Here is a 21,756-nt window from a genome sequence, read left to right on the forward strand (position 1 = left end):
TATTGCGATGATTTGGTTGTGAATAAAATCCGGTTCAATGCGGTGGACAGGCTATTACTTTAATTTGTAGCGATGAAAGTTGTCCTGCCCGAAAAGTTTGTAGGGACAATATCTATGATAGGAGAAGAACAAGTGTTGTCAATAGCTTAAATTAAATTATGTACTATTTGTGTTGAATGGCGGTATGTGCCTCAGGAGGATTTGTAGATTCGGTACTGTAATCAACCAGAAATGCTTGGGTAATGAACGCTGATTTAACACATACACCCGTACTACAAAATTCTATTCTCACCTCCATTTTGGTAACCATTGAGCAATAACGTAAAACAGATGAGCCGATTCTGGCACTCTTAGAGCACTCATCGAACAAATTAAATTATTAGGCAGTCGGGAATTTGACTCTGGAGCGCACACTATTTTCGAAAGCGGGAAAAAGTCAAAAGAATTGTAGCACTTTGGTTGAAAATTAAATTTTGATGTTTTGACGTTTGGCTAATCAACGTATGTGCTTCAACGTAACCCAAAAATGACTCAGTAAAAGCCCAATTCTATAATCGTCTTGAGTTAACATTTGATTCACTGCGCTCGAACGACGTGAAGATAGTACTTAGCGAATTCAACGCAAGGATGGCAAAAGAGCTGATTTACATGACAATCTCATCCACTTGTTTTCCTTACTGCGGGATCCAAAAGAGAACATGCGAGTCACCGGATAGGACGGCGTTCAGCCAGATTGGTGACGCCCTCATTGAGGTACAACTGCATCTAGTATCCTTGACGTACGGTCATTCCATGGAGTATATTGTGGCAGGAACCACTATGTTGTCAGAATAAGCTATGAATGCCGGGTAACAAGAGCGCTGAAAGTTGATCCGACACCCTGAAGTCGATAGCATAGATCTGAAATGAAGCCAGCTCAAATACACAGTGAAGACACCTGCAGAGAAAACTTTCACACACGGACCTCGATGCAAAAGAAATCAACGGTTACTTATAGCCGCAAATACGATGAAAAAAAATTACTCCTCATAGAGCGATAAATATTTTATACTAAATTCGTTTTTATTTAATCTATCAGCATTTTCTGGTGATGAGTGACTGTAGTGAGGAATCCTCGACGGCCGGTCGGCCAGAACTGGAAACATAAGTTTTTTAGCTTCTCATAGCCATTTAGAGGTCGCAGAGAATCTCTCAAAACAGACGAAGGCACTAGGAACACTAGTAGGGTAGGTAGGTAGGTATCACTCGCCACTCCGAGGAGCCCAATCAGCGCTTTGGTGCGCCGTTTTGATGTCACAAACTCCTAAGACCGTGACTGTTGTTATGGGAGCAGGGAAGCAGAGTCCAGCCGGTTCGGATCTTCAGAGCCAGCCCGTAGCATTCACGAAGGAAAGCAGCTCTCCGACCCTGCAGCTAGAAATCGCTCTGAGGTCCCCAAAGAATGGTTTACCCAGTGTCCGCAGCTTGGCTCTAGCCAGAGTTGGGCAATCGCAGAGAAAGTGCATGAGGGTTTCCCTTCCTTCTCCGTAGCTTCGGCAATGCGAGTTGTAGGGTATGCCGAGCCTGGCGGCATGTCCCCCTATGGGCCAGGAACACTGGTAACCTCATAGACTTATTTAAGTTGATACATATCTAAATTTCATAAGTTACGTGGATACATGAGACGTATTAGTAACCAACAACTTGCATACCATTATCTAAGCCACGGTATTCGAAACGAATTGATCACATTGATGTGAAAAAACAATACATAAGTGGAATAACAGATGAAAACTTTATCGGATTTCTTGCTGGTACAGAGACGACTGGGGAATATTTAACTAATGCAATACTGGAAGAGCTAGGAAAAATGTGTTAAATATTCAGGACTCTCGTGGCCAAGGATAAGACAATGGACCACATATGGTAGGCGTGAATAGTGGAGTAAAAACCAGAATATGAAATATAAATCGAAGGGCGTTTTTCACACCACTTCGCAGCTAATTCTTGGATGGCTGCGAAAACATTTTTTGGTTTTATTCAGAAAATGTATTTGGTATTTTCAATTTCCAGCAATCGATGGGAAAGGCAAATTAAAATTTACTATGAAGCCCTTACCAGACATGCGCGTTAATGTCATAAATTATAGAAGTCTATTTGGCGCTGCTCTTGAGCATTTACGCACATTTTGCGGTCGGATCAAAGAATATCAACAAAATAGATTCCAAAAATGCTGGTCTGACGTACTTCAGTTCACCGAGAAAAGCAGTTATGGTTTGCCGAGAGACTTCAAAAATAAATGGGAAGGCTAACAGAAAAGGATATTCGATTATAAAGGTAGCGAACCAGTCTGGTTAAAACCGGTTAGAAGCAAATTTTTCAACACCATGATTGATTCTGTGATAAGCGATATGGATTCATGATTTGTGTCTTTAAATCAACATTTTGGAAATTTTGGTTTTCTCTATGATTAGGTCAAGTTAAAATATATTTAGAAAGAGCAAGAAAATATTGAAAAGCTGTGTCTTTTATTTTATAAATCAGAAGGCCTCGCGGAATACATCTTGCCTACATTAAATTTAGCAGCATCAGGTTTTGGGGGTAAATTTCTAAAATATGGAAATATATTATTATTAACTTTATTTGTGCAGATATTGGAACCGGATGTATTTTGAGGCCTAGATTTCCTAGAGATGCACCACTGTGATTTTTTTTCCGGATTTTCCGGTTGGATAGGTTCTGAGGACAAGACCTGTTACACTTTTCTAGGCAAACATTTTGAGCCCTCATTCTCTGCGTCTCACCCAATATCAGAAATAAGATCAGTTTCGAAAAGCAATAATTAAGCCTTTCATTTGATACCCCACATGACCGTAGTCTGTGAAAACATTTTTTTTGTGAAGAACTGGATAAAACTAAAAATTTGAATTTTCCACCATATATTTATTAATATCTTGAGCATGCATAATAATTTTTCCAGGCCGATAGCATAGTTCATTATTGAAATACAGAGCAATTTAAACACCCATCTCCAAAAAAGGTGTTTTTCTTCTGCCACGCTAGAGGTCGCTGTGATCATCTTAAAGAAAAAAAGTAAACGGCATTTTAACTTGCAGACTCAACTACAGTCCGCAAACTAGGATTATTAAAAAACATTAAAAATTAAATTTTTGGTGCCTTGTTAAACTTTTTTTCGTGAATTTTGGTGTTTTTAAAGCTTCTTTAATGAATAAAAAAAAACTACTGAATGAATCGCAATTATCCTAGTTTGCGCACCGTAGAAATATGTTCTGAATTAACAGTGAAAATTTCAAGGAATTTCGTTGGATAGATTTTGAGCTATGGTGGCAGCAGATTTTCAATATGCAGTTTCGAGAAAAACGCAATTAAAAAGTAGAATGTAATTTTTAGCCATAAAATCTTAACTGATCATTAATCTGCTATACCTAGTTCATAAACTTTAGGTTTTTTCAATAAACACATGTACAGCCTTGGCTTCATTTCTTGTCCTTTTAACGAAGTCATTCGAATGTCATACGGACGGATAAATACGCGCTTTAGTACGGCGATCGTCAAAAATCAAAATTACGTGATTGACACTGTAATTTCCAAACGACTCCGAATATCAAAAAATCACTTTGCCCACATATCCTACACTATATCTAGATACGATTGATGCCAAAAAAAATCGATTCCGTGGATCCGACACACGGGATGACCCCCTTAAGAATACAACACTGAAAACATAATGTACGACCACTCGCCTGTTATGATGCTGATCAGTGAAAAAGTCAGGAGAAAAGATTATCCTCCTAGGCTAAACTTTTGATAAAATGACCCAATTAACATTGCTGATCGAGTCGAGGAAAAATTCTACAATATACAATGCAAATACAAGAGGCACCTTGGCAAAGCACGTCTGCTCATTACGGGGTAAATTAGAAATATAGTGTGCTGCAGAGAACTACATAAACATGCAAACAGGAAAATCCATCACGAAAAAAAATCCTTAAATTCTTGTTAAAGGCCTTAATTGATAATTATAAGAATGAGTCCTTCGATTGATACATTCTGAATCTGATAGGATAAAGGCACAAGCTACTCGCTATGAAAGACTGCAAAAGACCTAAAAAGATCTAGACAACAAATCGCGCCTATTGTACAAAACGGGAAAATGGGAAATCGGTTCGTTCTCCAAAGGATAAAGCAAATCTCTTTGAAATGTATATGGAAAGTACCTTCTAGCCTGAAGATACACAAGCACCTACAAGCACCAGTCCGAAAAGCTACCTATACGACGTGTAAAAAAGTAAAGTGAGCTGAGGATATAAATTAAAACGAATATTTTTTCTAATAATACTACTAAAAGAATTTCCAGAAAAGAAACCAATCAAGTTGTTACAAATAATCAATGTAGGAATCCAGTCGTATCGGGCAAAAGTATTACTCTTCAAAACTACGAACTTATTTGAAAGCCTTCTGTTAAAGAGACTTAAGCAAATCATTGAGGATCGACATTTTACACCAGCTCACTAGTTTGGTATCCGTGAACATCATTCTACCTTTCAACAGGTGCCTAGAATTATGAATCTGATTGCAAATGCAATGGAAAAGAGTAGGTACGCCCGGCAATTTTTGTCCGTATCGCCCAGGTTTTCGATAAGGTGTGACATCAAGGATGCTATACAAACTGCATAGGGGTTTCCCGGGAAAATTGTGATGAGGCCAAAATGTCGACATTTGCGAATGACATTGTTATCCTTATCACAAGAAGACTACAAAAAGCTACAAAAAGCTATTGAGCGCATTTTATAATACCAGGGAATGAATAATTAAACCAAATGAAACCAAATTAGCAATAACTTCACTAACAAAACAATGAGTCAAGTTAAAATTTCCTTGAAAGAAGTTGAATATTTAAGTATTCGCATGATATGCGATGTTAAGTTTAGCTGGAAAAGACACATTCTAAAAAAAATATAAGTTAAATGTCAGGTGCAGACAGATGTGTTGGCCGTTGGGGAGGAATTTGTGAACCCTTGAAGGTTTCGACCTCTTAAAAAAATATTTTAAGGGAACGTTAATCATTTTTGACTTAAAAAATATTTTTAAATTTGACTATCAAATAATTTTTTTTTTGAAATTGATTATTTGTGAACATTTTTCTAAATCGAGTTTTTTGAAAATAGCTTCTACTGAAAAGTCACGTTTTATACAATATACAATTACAATATTTCTCCTCTCAGAATTTTAGAATTTTTTCACTTACCTTGTAGAATTTTCTACATGTTCAACAGCTAATGTGTCCTTAAAGAAATGGGACAAATTAATTTAAAGGTTTGTTGTAACTCCGTTTTGTTCTCCTTTTCCTAATCGGAAAACTTTGCAATATTCTACGTTTTTCAACACAGTCGACGGCAATGAAAGTATTCTGACTTTATGCGGTTCACGGTAACCTTCCCTCTAAGACCCACTGTTCTCAACTCTTTCCGACTATGCAAATGTAACTTCGAAAAATGGGAGGTGCATTAGATATTTTGACATTTTTAACACTCCATTTCCCCTGAGATAAGGACCGATATTTTTGGGGAATTCTCAATATTGCTTCAGGACTTTTAAGGAGAATCAGCCTGCTTGAGTCGTCATGCCTTTTGGAAAGTTAAATTCAAATGATGATGCAAAATTATAGCAGACATGATGGCAGAATACTAAAGTATCTTCTAAACTAATAATCTTGGGATGAAAATGACAACAGATAATTATTGAATGTGTTAATATGTAGCAGTGTAGATAATTGAAAAAAAAGTAAATAATTTCAAATGAGTTTATTTGAATTCGATTGAAAGCATAAAGTATATAACATTCCTAAAAGCAATAGTATTGAAGAAATTATAAAAGCGGGAAAACGAGGAAAATTATCTCCAAAAGTAATTGTTGCTAAGTACTATGTTCTGATTATCCATTTGGTTATATGTATTTACGTATTCAACAATTTCTGTTCTAAGTGTGTTGTGCGAATAACACGTATTTGCGAAAACTATTCGTATGCTCAACTTTGGCGTATCCACTTTCATTCACTACATAAGTAAACTGTCCAACAGTAGAAAATATATTTGGGAAGTTTTGATTTAAAGGAAAAATGCGTACTTAGTCGATAATAATCTGTACAAAGAGGTAAATTTATGCGTATCGGAAAACTTGGCACAATCGTTTTAAAGAAGAGAAGGCAATGCTGCTCTCATTTGCCAAATAAATTTTGAAATTCTGAACTATCTAAGTTTCGACATGATATATAAGAAAGTGGGAAATTTATTTACAATCGTTTTTTACGATAAGTAAAATTCAATTCCCAGCATTTAATGACCATATATCGCGTTTGTCAGACTTAGATATTTCGGAATTTCATTTCCTTTAATATTAATACTATTTACATAAATTAACTTTTATTTGTTCCAAATTAGATTGAAAGGATTGTCAAAATGTAACAACAACTACATTTGAATTTATGCAAGATTTTTGTATAAAATGTTTTTAATTTCTATATTTGTGTACAATTAGGCTAAAGTTTGCTTTTTGTTTATGAATGAAACATGCGTTTTGGTTTGTTTTCAAGGTTCTGTTGTTAGGGCTTAACATTCATTTTTTGCTAATTTTACTAAAAGTAACTCGGCCTTAAACTATATCGATGTTTTTACTTTTTTTTTCTTAAATGCTCCGAATGGTCACTTGATAATCATTAATAGATATTGATCCGTAGTACAAATGTATTTATCATTCGGTTGCAGGAATTATTTTTTACTGAATAACATATTCATACAACCAGTACTACTTGGTCAGTCTTAATTTGATCTTCCATTTTCAAGCATATGATAATGTCGCATTCCCTCGTTTTACTGATAAGTTATCCACCATCCAATGAAGCAGTGTTTATATATGAAAGGAGGTTTATGTTTACTTTCTTCATGAATTTGTATCTAATCTCAAGCGGCTCATGCATGACTATACATCATACACCATAAAATCAAATTGCAAGAGGAAATCATATGTAGAAAAAGTTGAGAGGTTTTCTATCCTTCTTCAGAGATGCTGCGTACAATGAATAGAAAGGTTAATTTAAGAAATGTCAGTTTGGAGAAATATCTGAGAAGGTTTATTGGATGATGGTTGTATGATTCTTGATGAGTTCTCAATTTTTCCGGCTGGGCATTCTCCGCATATAAAAATATAATAATACTCATAAGAGGCTTTTTTATAAAACAACTGCTGTTTTCATATCTGCTTCACTGCATTCCTATATGCACTTGGCTGCAAAGAATCAAACAAGGCAAGTTGACTGATTCGGCAAAATTATTCGAAAGCGAAACTCTGCTAGTAAATAAATATACTCTCAAACTATTATTCGAAGCATAAAATAACATCTTCACGATTTTTTCTAAATAGATTTCAAAAATTAACAATCCTTTTCTAATATAACAGAAGCTACAACGCTGATGCGGGCGGATTGAGGACTTTCGTTGATTTTTATAATTCTGAATGGAGCTACTTTTTTAATAATGGTATTTTGAAATCCACTGTTAACGGTTAAATCCATCGCATCGCGGGTAAATAGTGTTGCGTGTCTAGTTAACCATTTCAAATTAATTTATATAGGAAAAAAGGTAAGATACAAAAGAAATACTAGTTTTAACAAATGACGCAACAGCTTGCGTAAAAATAACGACAACAATATTTTCAAAGACAAAGGCTTGCTAATAGGCAAATAGTAGTAAGACGATATAAAGGAACTAGTCTGTAGTCTTAGTTGAGATCATTTATTTCTCCTTTTTTAACTTTTTCGTAGCTGCACTAATCAATTTATTCAATTTACTTTTACTACTACTCATGGTACTCTTATTGTCATCTTCTGAAGAAATTGATGTTGACGATAACGATGAATTGCTAGTGTTCCATCCCGTCGGCAATTGTAAATTCAGGGGATCTCGCAACCGGTTCAGATCGTATTCAGTTTCTGCTTGCTGACGCTTCAAGTTGTTATATGTTTCTAGATCAAAGCCCTTCTTCTTGGCACGCTTGTGTATTGTCATCAGATATTGACGGTCGCGCACAGAATTATAATTATATTCCTAGAATCAGAACATATTGTTTCGTTATAGTTTGAACTTCAAAAATAATTTATCACTATCTTACAAATAAAACAAATTATAGATGTATATTTTAAATTTTTCATTGTTTGCTTGGGAGAATTATGAAGATTAGTAGTGTATTTATCATAGTTTTCAATAAAAACAAGTGCCCCCAAATTCGGCCTAACAATCAAACATCTTCGGAAACCGGAAGTCAGATGTTTCAGGTATGAAAGGTTTTGTTTGTTTCTTATAAAAGTATATTTGAGTGCAGAAATATCTCATTTGTACACAGCCCGTAATATATACGTATATTCAGTATGTCAAACTGATATTGATATTTGATTTTGAGATTTAGTATTTTGGATTGCAGTAAATTTAAACGGAAAAGACATGTTTCGGCAACTGTATTTGTTTTTCCTTAGTACGATTTTGATCAAACTTCGGGATACCATGCTTGATCCCAGTCATCGTTGGTGTCTGTGGTCGTCTTATGTTTTTCACGCTGCTGTGAGCTTTTCACTTGCACAGCGTTAAGTGTGATGATAGTGACACTGAAGCACAATCAGACTGTGTCGATGCCCTATAATCCACCATGGAGTGAACAGGAAACACTATGCTTCAGATTACAATGTATGTTACTGCAAATTTTTAATTACAGTAGATATCGATATGGAGAATATTTTGGGGCCTGGACAACGTATAGAGGCAGCTTCATGATTTTTGGCAGATTTTTCGGTTGGGTAGTTCCTGAGAACGCGTCCGTTAAAGAAATAAACCAGTTCGACCCCCGCAGTCCCCGCCTTCACAACAAATATGAAAACTAATACTGGGTTCGGAAATTATTAATCGAGACCCTTCATTTGATATCTATCATGACTATATTCGGTGAAAACAAAATTACAACCCCCTTTTGCATGTATGAACCCCCATCCCCTTTAAATTATATACAAGGGCAATATCTATGGTAGAAAAGAAGAGATAGAGCGATGGCGTAGGCTAGCACGCCAGACAGTTTTTAGGGATATCGAATTGGTGGAGCTCGGCGCAAAAACGGGATGTTTGGAGTTCCTGATTAAGGTAGGCTAGACCGGATAACGGTTGTTGTGCCGTTGATGATGATACATCTATGCATACAATAAGTGCACAGGTATATACCAAGTTTTACTACGTAAATGCGTTTCCATCAAACAGTATCTTTTAAATGGGTGTGGTAAGATAACTCAAAAACTACATTTTTGATTCTGGTAAAATTATACCCACACCTTTTATACACAATTATTTTCCTTGGGCAGGTACGGGAATGGGATGTACTTCGAAGCCTAGATTTTGTATAGGTGCACCATTGTGAATTACTTCAGATTTGCCGATCGGATAGAATGAGACCTGTTAATGAATAAATCGGGTATGACAGACAAACAGACATACTTTCAATTGATTCTAAAAGGATTTTGTTTCACACAAAATCTTAAAAGTTCAATACATCATTAAAAGTAAATATTTCTGTACAGAATAAAAGTGGGGATTTTTATCTAAAATTTTTGTTTAAACCTTAAAAATTTGAAGGAATTTTGAATGTCTTATTAAACTAAAAACTAGATATATTTCTAATAAATTGTGTTTTTTTATTTTTTCAGATAAAAATTGAGGATGCTGGGTTGCGCACGGTTTTGGTATTCCGATTGGGAAGTCTTTGTTGTTTGTTCGCATGTCCGGGTAGGTGAGTGGTTAGAGCACAAGGCTGTCGTACGGAAGGTCGTGGTTCAAATCTCACTGGTGGCAGTGGAATTTGTATCGGGATTTGACGTCGGCTCACTATCTCAGCTATGAATAAGTACCTGAGTTCAATCAGGATAATAACCTCGGGCGAGCGCAATGCTGACCATATTTTCTCCTACAGAGTACTGTAATCCTGTAGTGTACCGTTACGATCTTGAATGAAGTGTTCTAACACACTTCAAGGCCCTGAGCCAATTGGATTGTTGGACCAACGATTATTATTATTATTAGACCACATTATTTAAAATATTGAAAACATAACATTTCTATAAGAAAAATAGGTCTGAAGATAGGCTTGTTTTTGGCCGGGGTCGTGTCGAGAAATCGTAAATTTTAAAGCGATTGAGCGATGGAGTTGATCGAAGTCGATTAAGAGGCCAGATCGTTCTTAAAAATCTTAAAAGATGGCAAAATTGTCCGTGAAATACAAATAGTGCACCTCCACTAAAGTGTCTTGTCAACACCGTTTACACGCCTCTGTGCTAGCCAGGCTCAGGAATGCGAGGAATTATTTTGGACATTTCAGTCCCTTACGCATCATTACCCAAAATTTTACATGTCCTTTAGCTCTTAGATGTCTGGATGGGTTAGTGGAAGGTTTTCTCATCAACTTGGTTTATTGTCCTTTTTCTGTTTTTTTTTCCCAGAACTAAAAAAGTGGGATTCGTCATCATCAACGGCGCAACAACCGGTATCCGGTCTAGGCCTGCCTTAATAAGGAACTCCAGCTATCCCAGTTTTGCGCCGAAGTCCACCAATTTAATATTCCTAAAAGCCGCCTGGCGTCCTGACCTACGCCATTACTCCATCTCAGGCAGGGTCTGCCTCGTCTTCTTTTTCTACCATAAATATTGCCCTGTGGGATTGCGGACTAAAAAAAACAAACAATGAAACATGGAATGGAATTTTCAATTGTTCTATGGTTAATGTTCCATTGTGGAAAGAAAGTGCAGTCGAGCGGAATGCTTGGGAGGACTTTCTGCAATCAGTATTTATTTTTTTTTCACTTTTTTATTTGCTAATTTGATAATATATAATCCCTAGAATCATCCCTCCAAATTTTAAGTTGAAAACGCGTTTTTTTTTTGAAAATCTTTTTTGCGATGTCAAGTCAGGAAATTTCAAAAAGGAAACTAACTAACAAGGAAACAAAACAGTGTATTTTTCATATAAATTGTATCTGAGGCACCATATTTCCAGGATACCTTTTGAAATTGTTCGACCATTTATTATTCGATTTGCTTGATTCTTTTTTTTGTTTTATTCTCTAGACTTGCCTTTAGAAAACTATATTTAAACTTTAAACTTATATTCCGAATGGTCGCAAACATATTCTGAAACTTTAAACGGATTTATAAACACGTTTTCTCAAACTTCTCTTTATTTTTCTCAGGAACTACTGTATGGATTTTAATATTTTTTAACAAAATAATCACTATATTCGTCATTATGGCCCGAGCTAGGATTCGTTGACATTAAGTAAAAATGTAAAATATTTCCTCATGAATTGTTAAACACCAGGTATACATATGTGTACATACATATCAAAGACATAAATATCGGGCTAATCCTAAATAAACAAACGTTTCCCATTTCTATTTTTCTATCTTTCTATTGAACACTACCCGCAAGCTTAATTAGCACATTCATACATGCAAATATCTGTCTCGAGCAATTCATACTCATATACAAATAACTAAAAAAAGCTAAAAAGCAAAACTAAAATGTCCCCAAACTTTGACCAACTTTAACTTTGTCAATGCTGGTTGGAATTGATTTAAACTTCCCAAAGTCATGCCTTATATTATCCCTTACACTAGGGTCCCATCTTGTACTTCTAGGTTGAATTTGAGGGGATAATTTTCGGGTAAATTTCTACTAACTTCATTCGACAAGATATCGGAATGGGATGTGCTTTGGGGCCTAGATTTCGTGTAGATGCACCATTGTGAATTTTTTTCATATTTTTTGGCTGGATGGGTTCTTAGAAGGAGACCCGTTATACTTTTTGTAGTGCACATTTTGAGTCTTTACTCCCCTCTATTTTACCCAATATCAGATATAAGATCAGTTTCGTTAAGTACGAGCCCTTTCATTTTATACCCCACAAAACTATATTCTGTAAAAAAATACTTGCTATATGTAAAGGGATCCACAGACCACACCTCCTTACCAAATTTCATGAAAATTGATTCAGCCGTTTCCGAGTAAATCGGGTGCAACAGACAGGCATTGAATTAATTTTAATAAGGTTTTGTTCCACACAACATTGGACCGCCGTTTAAAATACTCTTTTTTTCGGGCGTTATTTAGGTCGTCGGTCAAGTCCACAAAGGACGGCACAAGATCTGTTTTACTGCAAAATCATGGAAGTGGGCCTATGTGTGTAAGTGTTTGAATGGTCTGTTAATCGATGTGAGTGATCTAGAGCCAGATGCGTTCGAGTTCCGATACCGGGATGGAAGAAACTAAATTCTCAAAGGTGTAACATTCGGTGAGGTTCCAGCTCTCGTGCATTGAATGGAAAGTCATCATAACTTAATAATAATAATAATAATCGTTGGCAGAACAATCCATGTTGGATCAGGGTCTTAAAGTGTGTTAGAGCACTTCATTCAAGACCGTAACGGTACACTAGGAGGCAATGTGGTCAGCATTGCGCTCGCCCGAGATTATTACCCTGATTTGACGCAGGTACTCATTCACAGCTGAGTCGACTGGTGTCCGACGTCAAATCACGATACAAATTCCACTGCCACCAGTGAAATTTGAACGGCGACTTTCCGTACGACAGCCTTGCGCTCTAACCACTCAGCTATCCGGACACTTCACATCATAACTTGCGGGAACAAACTGCTCTTTAAAATAGAAACGGAATACACAGAGTAAAGCTGCCATGCTTGACAGTTTCCCCGCGGAACTGCTCATCGCCACTCCAGCAATCTGTCAGTCAGTCTTTTTCAAAAATTGGAAGATGGGGATGCTGGACAATAGAAGAGCAAATTTTGAACAAATCGTATCCTAATTCATTAAAACTACAGGTCTTCAATCAAATTCTTTCTCAACAAATCGCATGAATTTGAATGACTATTTCAGTTTAAACGTCATTTCCTTCAGCAAGGTCGTAGCGTGGCTAAAATTTTAATTACTCGGTTACTTTTTTTGTACTCTGCCCGTGTCTGTTCAGCTTCATAGATAAGTTCGTTCCAGGTTTAATGACGAGTTCGAATATTTCATTTGACAATTGCAGTGGGAAGTGGATTTGCCTCATTAACCCTGACAAATAAATAGGCTAGTGACGGAGCCAGTAGTAAAATCAGAATTGTCCTCAAGGTTGCTTTTTTTCAGTCTGATGGAATTTTGAAATGATCAAATTTGTATTGAAATCAGCTGGAGAAGATACATGGAAAGCTGTGCGAGAATATCCGGCGTTTATCAATTGAAATTTTGTACCTCTGAGATAATGAACTTCCATCACTTCCAGCATATATCCCTGCTTCTTTAATAATAACCTTTCCCAGTTAATAACAGACCTTTTCTGCTGGGACGACTTCAATATTTGAGAGCGTCATGAGCATGTCGTTTCTAACAGCAAGAAATGATGTCGGCGCGGGATGGTTTTGTAAATAGATCACTTCAAACTATATCATCTAATTTATGTTCTTTATTCTTTATTTATATATAATAGGTATATTCATATTAAAACTCTTTTAGAAAAGGCGAGCGAGGTTTTTGGGCCACTACACGAAGAGAAAACAAAACCTAGCAATAAGGAACTGGATATTACTCCAGCTAAAGAAAGGAAAACGTTCACATTTCTATTCGCTTTAAAATAAATTTTAATAATTTAGCAGCTAATGATAAAGGATCTCACTGATTTACCTGTCTAGTCACACAGAAGTAGGCATATGCTGCCATAGCTGTTCCATAAGTTACGAAATAAGTTACAGGTTCCATGATATCCCATGAGTACTCCCACCATGTTAGACGTGCTAAGATTCCAAACTGAACAGACATTAAACCTAGACCTAACCACGTCATCATATTAGCTTTTCTCACAGCCTGAGCGTCCAATTCTTGTTTTTTCTAAAAAGAAAAAGTTCCATAATTACTAAGTTCACAAAAGATAAGTATTATAATTGTGTGAGTGAAAATATTTACCTCTTCTAAAGGTGTTAGTTGGTACTTCAGCTCCTCTAAACGTTCGATTAGTTCCTTTTCCTTTTTCACATGATACTCGCCCACATGCAAGGCTTCGTAGAGCTAGAAATACGAGGAAAATAAATACATATTATAAATTGCGTTATTGTTTATACTACTCCTACAGAATTTTAGATATCTGCATGTTGGGACGAGAATCATTTGGGCAAAGTAGGGGTGACGTCAATCTAGATCGTATTAATGAAAATTAGCCAAAATACCAAACGTCTATAATACTATAATACTAGGGCGAATATTTAGTTGGGAAGATTGATAACAGGTGACTCTTATGTCAGTAAGGAAATCCAGTCAAAGAAGAACAGTAGCTTTCTGGCAAACTGTTCGCATGCCTTTCTGGAATGTTCCGCCGGGTATTAAAGGAGCGGAGGTCCACCTTCGGAGTTAGTTTAGTTCTTGAGTTAGAACATAACGCGCCGGTTATAAATACGCCTCGAATTGTACCTGTCGTTCTATAATTAGTTGAGCACAATGTTGTATAATTAAGTGTGAAATGAACGTTTTTTAAAAGTTATAGAACGGGTTTTCGTTTAGCGGTATGCAGTCCAGTGATACGGATAATTTAAACGGGTATTTTGAATTGTGATAATTTAAACGGGTATTGTGAATTACGTGTGCGTGTGCGCTGTTACCTGAAATGCACTGCAGCTCCCCCCACGACTCCCCGAGACGCTCGCACTCCCTCTCTACTGTTCTGCGCCAAGTGCCCTTGGGCGACCCACTCGTTGGAATATGGACATTAGTTGCACCATCTTTTCATCGACTTTAAAGTCGCCTATGACAGCACAGCCAGGGTAAAAGTGTACACAGCCATGAGAGAATTCGATATCCCGATGAAACTGATAAGACTGACTAGGCTGACCCTGACCAATTTGCGAGGCCAGATAAAAGCAGCAAGATCACTCTCAAGACCATTCGACATCAACAACGGTCTACGACAAGGGGATGCCCTATCATGCGTAATCTTTAATCTGGCCCTCGAGAAAGTGATCCGTGATGTTGAGGTAAATGCAAGAGGTACGATCCTCTTTAACTCCACCCAACTACTGGCATATGCTGACGATATCGACACGTACGTAGAAACTACCTTCATCCAGATCGAGCAGGCGGCGCGAGATTTTGGGCTGCACATCAATGAAGGCAGGACAAAGTATATGGTGGCAACGTCAGCACCGAAAACCAACTAACCAACAACTTCAAACCGCACTGGAAGGGGAGGATGAAGATAGGAGAATAAAACTTTGAGACCGTTGATAATTTCTCCTATCTAGGGTAAAAAGTCACAACCGATAACAGCTACGATGATTAAATCCGCGCACGGTTCTTGACTGCCAAAATAGCCTATTTCAGCTTATAAAAACTGCGGCTCAATAGGTTACGGTGGGCAGGTCACTTAATGCGTATGGATGAGGATGATCCAGCCAGGAAAGTCTATAAGGGGAATATCTATGGTAGAAAAAGAAGACGAGGCAGACCCTGCCTAAGATGGAGCGATGGCGTAGGTCAGGACGCCAGACAGCTTTTAGGGATATCGAATTGGTGGACCTCGGCGCAAAACCGGGATGTCTGGAGTTCCTTATTAAGGCAGGCCTACACCGGATACCGGTTGTTGCGCCGTTGATGATGATGATGACAGAATACAACCCTGGCGACTCCGCTTTCGACCTCAAATCCTTCGAGATTTTACCTCAGAATGCTCTTTTGCGTAGAGCATTCCAGATACACTCCTTATTCACGCTATCGAAAGCTTTCTCGAAATTGATGAAGAGCAGATGCAGCGAAGATCTAAATTCTGCGCACTATTCCAAAATGATGCGTAAGGTGTTGATGTGGCCAATGCAGATGGATCCCGAGCGGAAATCAGCCTGCACTCTGTCGATCAAGCTTTTAAGATGCTCTTTGATGCGTTCCAGGATTATTTTAGTTATTATTTTTGCGACGACAGGGAGCAGGCAGGTACCCCTCTAATTGTCACACTGACAGCAGGGAGCACGCAGATACCCCTCTAATTGTGACACTCAAAATGGTTGCCCTTCTGTGCGAGCTTGACGGTAATCCAGGTCTTCCACTATCTTGGAAAGGTCTCAGATTCCCAAGATTTCAATATGAGTGAAAGCAGCAGGTCTGCAGACTCTGTAGGTGTAGCGGAAAACAACTCCGCAGGGAGACCGTCAAACCTAGCGGCTTTACTCCATTTGAGTGCATTGTTGGAGACAATGATTTCTTCTCTGCTTGGAGGATTAGTCCGTATCCGCATGTTAATGTGACTACTCATTTCATTCACAAGGGGAGAAACTCCACCGGATGTGATACGGTTATTAACCATGGTGAAGTGATCTTTCCATCTCTGACGTCTTTCACAGGATCATCGAAAGATTTGCGATCATATGCAAGCTCTTTCGTGATGCGGTATACCTTTCTGAAATCATTGAGATTTGCAGCATCTTCCGCTTCCAGGGCAATAGCAAATTCTCCCTTGTCACGGGGTACACTATGCTGAACTTTCCGGGATCTCACTCGATATCGGAGTTCGTGTGCGGCACGCCCGCCATTACTCGCAGTTGTCAGCAGAGCCTTCAACCCTTTTTATTCATCGATCCACTTTCACGGTTTCGCAGTCAGTCGGATCTTAGGCCCCTTCGGGACATGGCCATTCAACGGGACGACCCGTGTGGCACCCGAAAAAGGAGAGCACTTTATATGGCGGCCCAATGCTCATCGATGTTCGTAGGTGGATTACTTGGTATATCTGTCGTCCGATCGACAAGATAGCTCTCCCATAGTTGCTGGGTCATACAAGCGGAAGATGTTGAACTTTGGGGATCACAACTCTCCAACCATACGAGAAGTGGCGTGCGCAACACGCAAACTAACGTAAGCGACCATCAGATGGTGATCCCGTTCGAGGCCGATGTCAGGGACTTTTAACAAGAGTGTTACGCATATCCAGAGGACAAATACTGATGATTGCGAAGTGGTGGATCTGATTGCTCGTACGACGTCAATTTATGGCTTTGTGCTCGAACAATGTGGCGAGGCGGTGAAAGTTTCAGAATTCCACGAAGCACCCACCATTCCCATTGCGGTCATTACGGCGTGTCCGAGCAAGGTGTTGTCAGATCCTACCTTGACATTCAGATCATCTATTACGATCACAATGTAACCTTTAGGTAGCCTCCCTTGAACTTCGTTTAATTACTCATAGAAAGCATCCTTCTCCACCATATCGGAAGTCTTCGTTAGTGCGTAGCATTGTGCAATTGTGATGCTCCTTAACCTGGACACGAATCTTGCAGTTAGAAGTCTGTCAGAAATCGGCTCCCAGGGGAAGAGGGTGCGCCTTGCGGTAGCCGAAAAAGTAATCCGACAACGGATTCGCCTCTGCTACCACTTGGGTTTCCCCAGTACAAAAGCACATTGCCACAAGATGGAGAAGATTACTCTTCAGAATTCCACCATCTTTCTTCGCTTACAACCAGAAAGTCCAGTTTATATCACTGGAATTCCCGCTCAAGTTGGAGAAAGTGAGTGTTGCAAAGACCCCGCTATCGTTGTCGAGAAGCGTGCGCACATTCCAGGAACCAATCATAGTCCGCTTTCGATAGTCGAAGCTTGTAGCCGGGAGGCCAGTCCCTGTCTGAGGCGTTGTTGATGTTTCGGTAGTAATAAAGTTTCAAAATTTGCAGGTTGCTAGCACCCAAATTTCTATCCCCTTTAATCGTTTCTTGCGACAAGCAGGGAAGATTTTGAGTGTATTGTTAATCCCCAGCTTACAGGATCAGACTTTCGAGTGAGAGTGATCCTGCTGCTTTTATCTGGCCACGCACATTGGTCAGGGTCGGCCTAGTCAATCTTATCAATTTCGTCGGGATAACGAATTCCCTCATGGCCGTGTACAGTGTTACCCTAGCTATGCTACCATAGGTGGCTTTAAAGCCGCGAATACTATACGTATATATGCATGGCTATAAATTGATCGTACATCTATTTCCGATTTACTTCGTGCATAAAAGTATACATATATACGTATAAAGTACATATATTGAGTACCGCTTGTTCAATGTACAAATACATATATCTTTCTGAATTAGCCACTATCCCAAGCCTTTATTTACATACCATATATATAAAGCCATACATGTCTGTATCGAGTAATTGATATTGATATATAAATGATTAAATACTTAGAACGAAATTTTTATCTGCGACCTCACATTCTCTGGAGCTCGCTTTGCTGTGGTATTGACGAATTCATATGTTATGATGACGTCATACACGTTTTAGAATACACAAAATTCACGCAAAATGTAGAAGTTTCATCTTCGATAACTTTGTTAATAATAGTTAAAGATTTATGTCTTATACTTATGCAAGTGCTTGTACTTCTAGCATGAACTTAAGGGGGTTTCCGGTAAAATTTCTAAAATATGCTAATATACTATTATTAACTTTATTTGTGCATATACCGGAACAGGATATATTTTGAGGCCTAGATGCACCACTGTGATTTTTTCCAGATTTTTCGGTTGGATAGGTTCTGAGAACGAGACCTGCTACCATTTTTAGGAGTCATATTTTGAGCTCTCACTCCCCTACGTTTCACCCGATGTCAAATATGGGACCAGTTTCAAAGAGGACTAATTGAGCATTTTCATTTGATTACCCAGACGGCCAAAAAATGTTCACCTTTTATTCACATGTATGGGGGTGTAAATTGGGTGTGACAGGCAGACAGAGAGACAGACATCGCTTCGACTCTAATAAGGTTTTGTTTCGCACAAAATCTTAAAAAGCGGATAAGTATAACTTACTCCACTGTGGCATTTTCAAAAAATTATACTTTTGTCACTGGATCTAGCAGGCCATTCCAACTTAAAACAAAGGTGGAATGTCAGAAAAATCCAAAACAAATATCAGAAATGAGAATATATGAGGTTCCTTGCTCTGAAGTACCAAATATTTATGACGGACAAACTAAAAGATTGGTGACCACAAGATTGATAGAACACTTAAGAGAGGCAGAAACAGCGAGTGAGCAGTACTAAAACAAGGACCCAGCTTCAGGGCACCCTGATATATAAGATACCCATGCCATCTGGGTTCGGGAAAGCACCCCCGTTAGGGTTCTTACCCAAGGCCGAGGGGACGGCTTTGTCTGGATTCGGTGTTCAGGGATAACGTTTTTTAGTGTCTCTCTTACGCCGAATGAGACGATGCCGGACTTTCGACGCAGGCTTGATGGTTCTAAACACCTGATCCACCCCAACGTTCCGGCGTCCGGGCTGCGAGGGAAACATTCCAGAGGAAACCTTTGCGTCGAAATCACTGGTGGACGGATGGCGAGTTCTGGAAGACTTCTCGGCAAGCGAGCATCAATATGTTGCCTTCGAAGTGCTGGACACAAAGTCTCGGTGTACGCCACCCCGGCGCTCTTTCTGTGCATGAAACGTTGCGAAAGTGAACACCGGGAGGTTTATCGAAACTCTTGGAACACGAATGGGCTGCGCTGGAGGGTACTCCTGGGGGCGGTGGCACTGCAGCCGACACCGTCATAAATTCAATTATGAACTTGATAACGATGGCTTGCGGAGCCTCCATGCTCAGGGGGGCATCGGGACGTGGCAAACCTTCTATGTATTGGTGGACAGTGGAAATCGCAGAGCTTCGGAAGGAGTGTCACAGGCTCCGCGCAATAAACAAGAGCAAAGTTGCTGCTGGCAGGATCTGGTCGACGAGGTGAATGGGGACCCGTGGGGACTCGGTTACAAACTGGTAACCCGAATAGTAGGTGCTCTGCGCAAACCCTTTTCACCTAAGGCCAAGCAGATGGACCGCATTGTAAGGGCACTATTCCCTGCGAACCCCGTATGGGAGAGCGCGGAGGACTGTCTACTTTTCTCTATAAAAGAACTGGTATTCCAACACTGGCCAGACCTGTTCCTCGGCGCATTCAACGCTTGTCTGAAAGAGGCACTTTCGCTGCTCGTTGGAGCAATGGGAAAGCTGACCCCGAGTTGCCGTCTTCATACCGCCCACTATATATGCTTGAAACTGCCGGAAAAGTGCTCGAAAAGCCCATCAGAAGTAGACTCGCTGAGGCGATACGCGCTGCTGGAGATTTATCTCCCCGGTAGTTTGGTTTTAGAGCAGGAAGATCCACAGTTGATGCTGTCATGCAAGCCGAGAATGCCGTTCGGCGAGCGAAGGCCCATAGCCGCCGAACTGGACGAGTAATGCTCCTCGTAACGCTTGACGTCAGAAACGCCTTTAATTCCGTAAGATGGAAAACATTCTAGGCACATTAGACAATACTTTCCACGTGCCGGACCATCTCTTACGGATATTGAGGGACTATCTGAGGAACCGCTCCCTGCTTTATGAAACGCTAGAGAGGAGGATGGAGGTCACGTTGGGGGTAGCATAGGGATCAATCCTAGGGCCTAGGAACGCTACCTATGATAGTCTACTTAAACTCGACATGCCAGAAGAGTCGTGTTTCGCGCAAGTACAGAGATGGGGAGCTTTGCGAGTGGCGTCTGCGTACCGCACTGTCTTTGAACTGGCCGTGATGGTGATGGCGGGAGTGATCCTTTTTTTGCTAACGAGCGTCAAGCGATATACAAGCGTAAGGGAGATGAGCCAAGGGAAATGGTTGGTTGTGAAGAATGGCAATGCACTCTAGACGAGTGGTAGCTCTCTTGGCAATATGAAACTATAGACAGATGGATTGCGTGGTTCATCGGCAACTTAGGTGTGTGGATGAATCGGAAGCATGGTGAGACTGACTATTTTCTTATTCAATTTTTAAGTGGGCATGGAAGTTTTCAGGTTTACCTGCACAAGATTGGAAACACACGATCTCCGGATTGTGTGTTTTGCAATGGAGTTGTGGTCGACGCCAATCACAATTTTTCTACTTATAGAAGACTGCATGGGATTCGTCAGCAGCTCTATTTAAACATAGGCATCTCTCTCAACAACAACGTGCTGCCCATTGCATTCGGATCCTTCTCGCTAAAAAGATAGAGCTCAATTGGTGGAGGAGCCGGATAGGGGGGGGGGGGGCTCCTTGAACTCCATGAACTGACAGTTCCTTTCCTCTTCTCCCTCCCCGTTGGTGAAAGGAATTCCTTGATTTGAAGGCTCCGCAAGGTGGAAGGGTTCGGGGACTAGCTCGAAGTAATGGGGAAGTGTTTAGTTGGTAGTCCGACGACGCACCGAACCGGGAGCCCAAGACTCCATGCGTAAATGCATTGACCTACCTTATCCCAAAAAAAGTAAGGGGTCCCATACATGTGAATGGAGGGTGAAAATTTTTTTTCACAGAATGTGGTCATGTATTAAATGAAAGGGCTCAGTTAATACTTTCCGAAACTGGTCCCATATTTGATATCAGGTGAAATGTAGGGGGATGAGGGCTGAAAATATGACCCACAAAAAGTATAACAGGTCTCGTTCTTAGAATCTATCTAACCGAAAAATTTGAAAAAAAATCACAGCGAAATCTAGGCCTCAAAATACATCCCGTTCCCATATCTGCACAAATAAAGCTAATAATAGTATATAAGCATATTTTAGAAATTTTGCCGGAAAACTCCCATAAGTTCATACTAGAACTACAAAATCGTATTTGTGTAGAGGGTGACATAAGGTACAA

The 21,756-nt window shown here is 39.4% G+C and overlaps 1 protein-coding gene across 5 annotated transcripts in view; it reads right to left on the bottom strand.

The window, feature by feature from the left end:
* Nucleotides 1-5,789: 5,789 nt before the first annotated feature.
* Nucleotides 5,790-21,756, bottom strand: part of LOC119649858 (calcium uniporter protein, mitochondrial) — a 629,226-nt gene continuing 613,259 nt past the window's right edge. For all 5 annotated transcript variants that reach the window (XM_038052222.1, XM_038052223.1, XM_038052221.1 and 2 more), the window contains 3 exons: nt 14,043-14,144; nt 13,764-13,967; nt 5,790-8,102 (listed from right to left, as the gene is read on the bottom strand). In XM_038052222.1, coding sequence (XP_037908150.1) covers nt 7,791-8,102; nt 13,764-13,967; nt 14,043-14,144 — 618 coding nt within the window. In that variant the 3' untranslated portion in view covers nt 5,790-7,790. The remainder of the gene's footprint in view (nt 8,103-13,763; nt 13,968-14,042; nt 14,145-21,756) is intronic.

The sequence above is a fragment of the Hermetia illucens genome, chromosome 2 (genome assembly GCF_905115235.1).
Source record: "Hermetia illucens chromosome 2, iHerIll2.2.curated.20191125, whole genome shotgun sequence".
In the NCBI taxonomy this organism is placed as follows: Eukaryota; Metazoa; Arthropoda; class Insecta; order Diptera; family Stratiomyidae; genus Hermetia; species Hermetia illucens.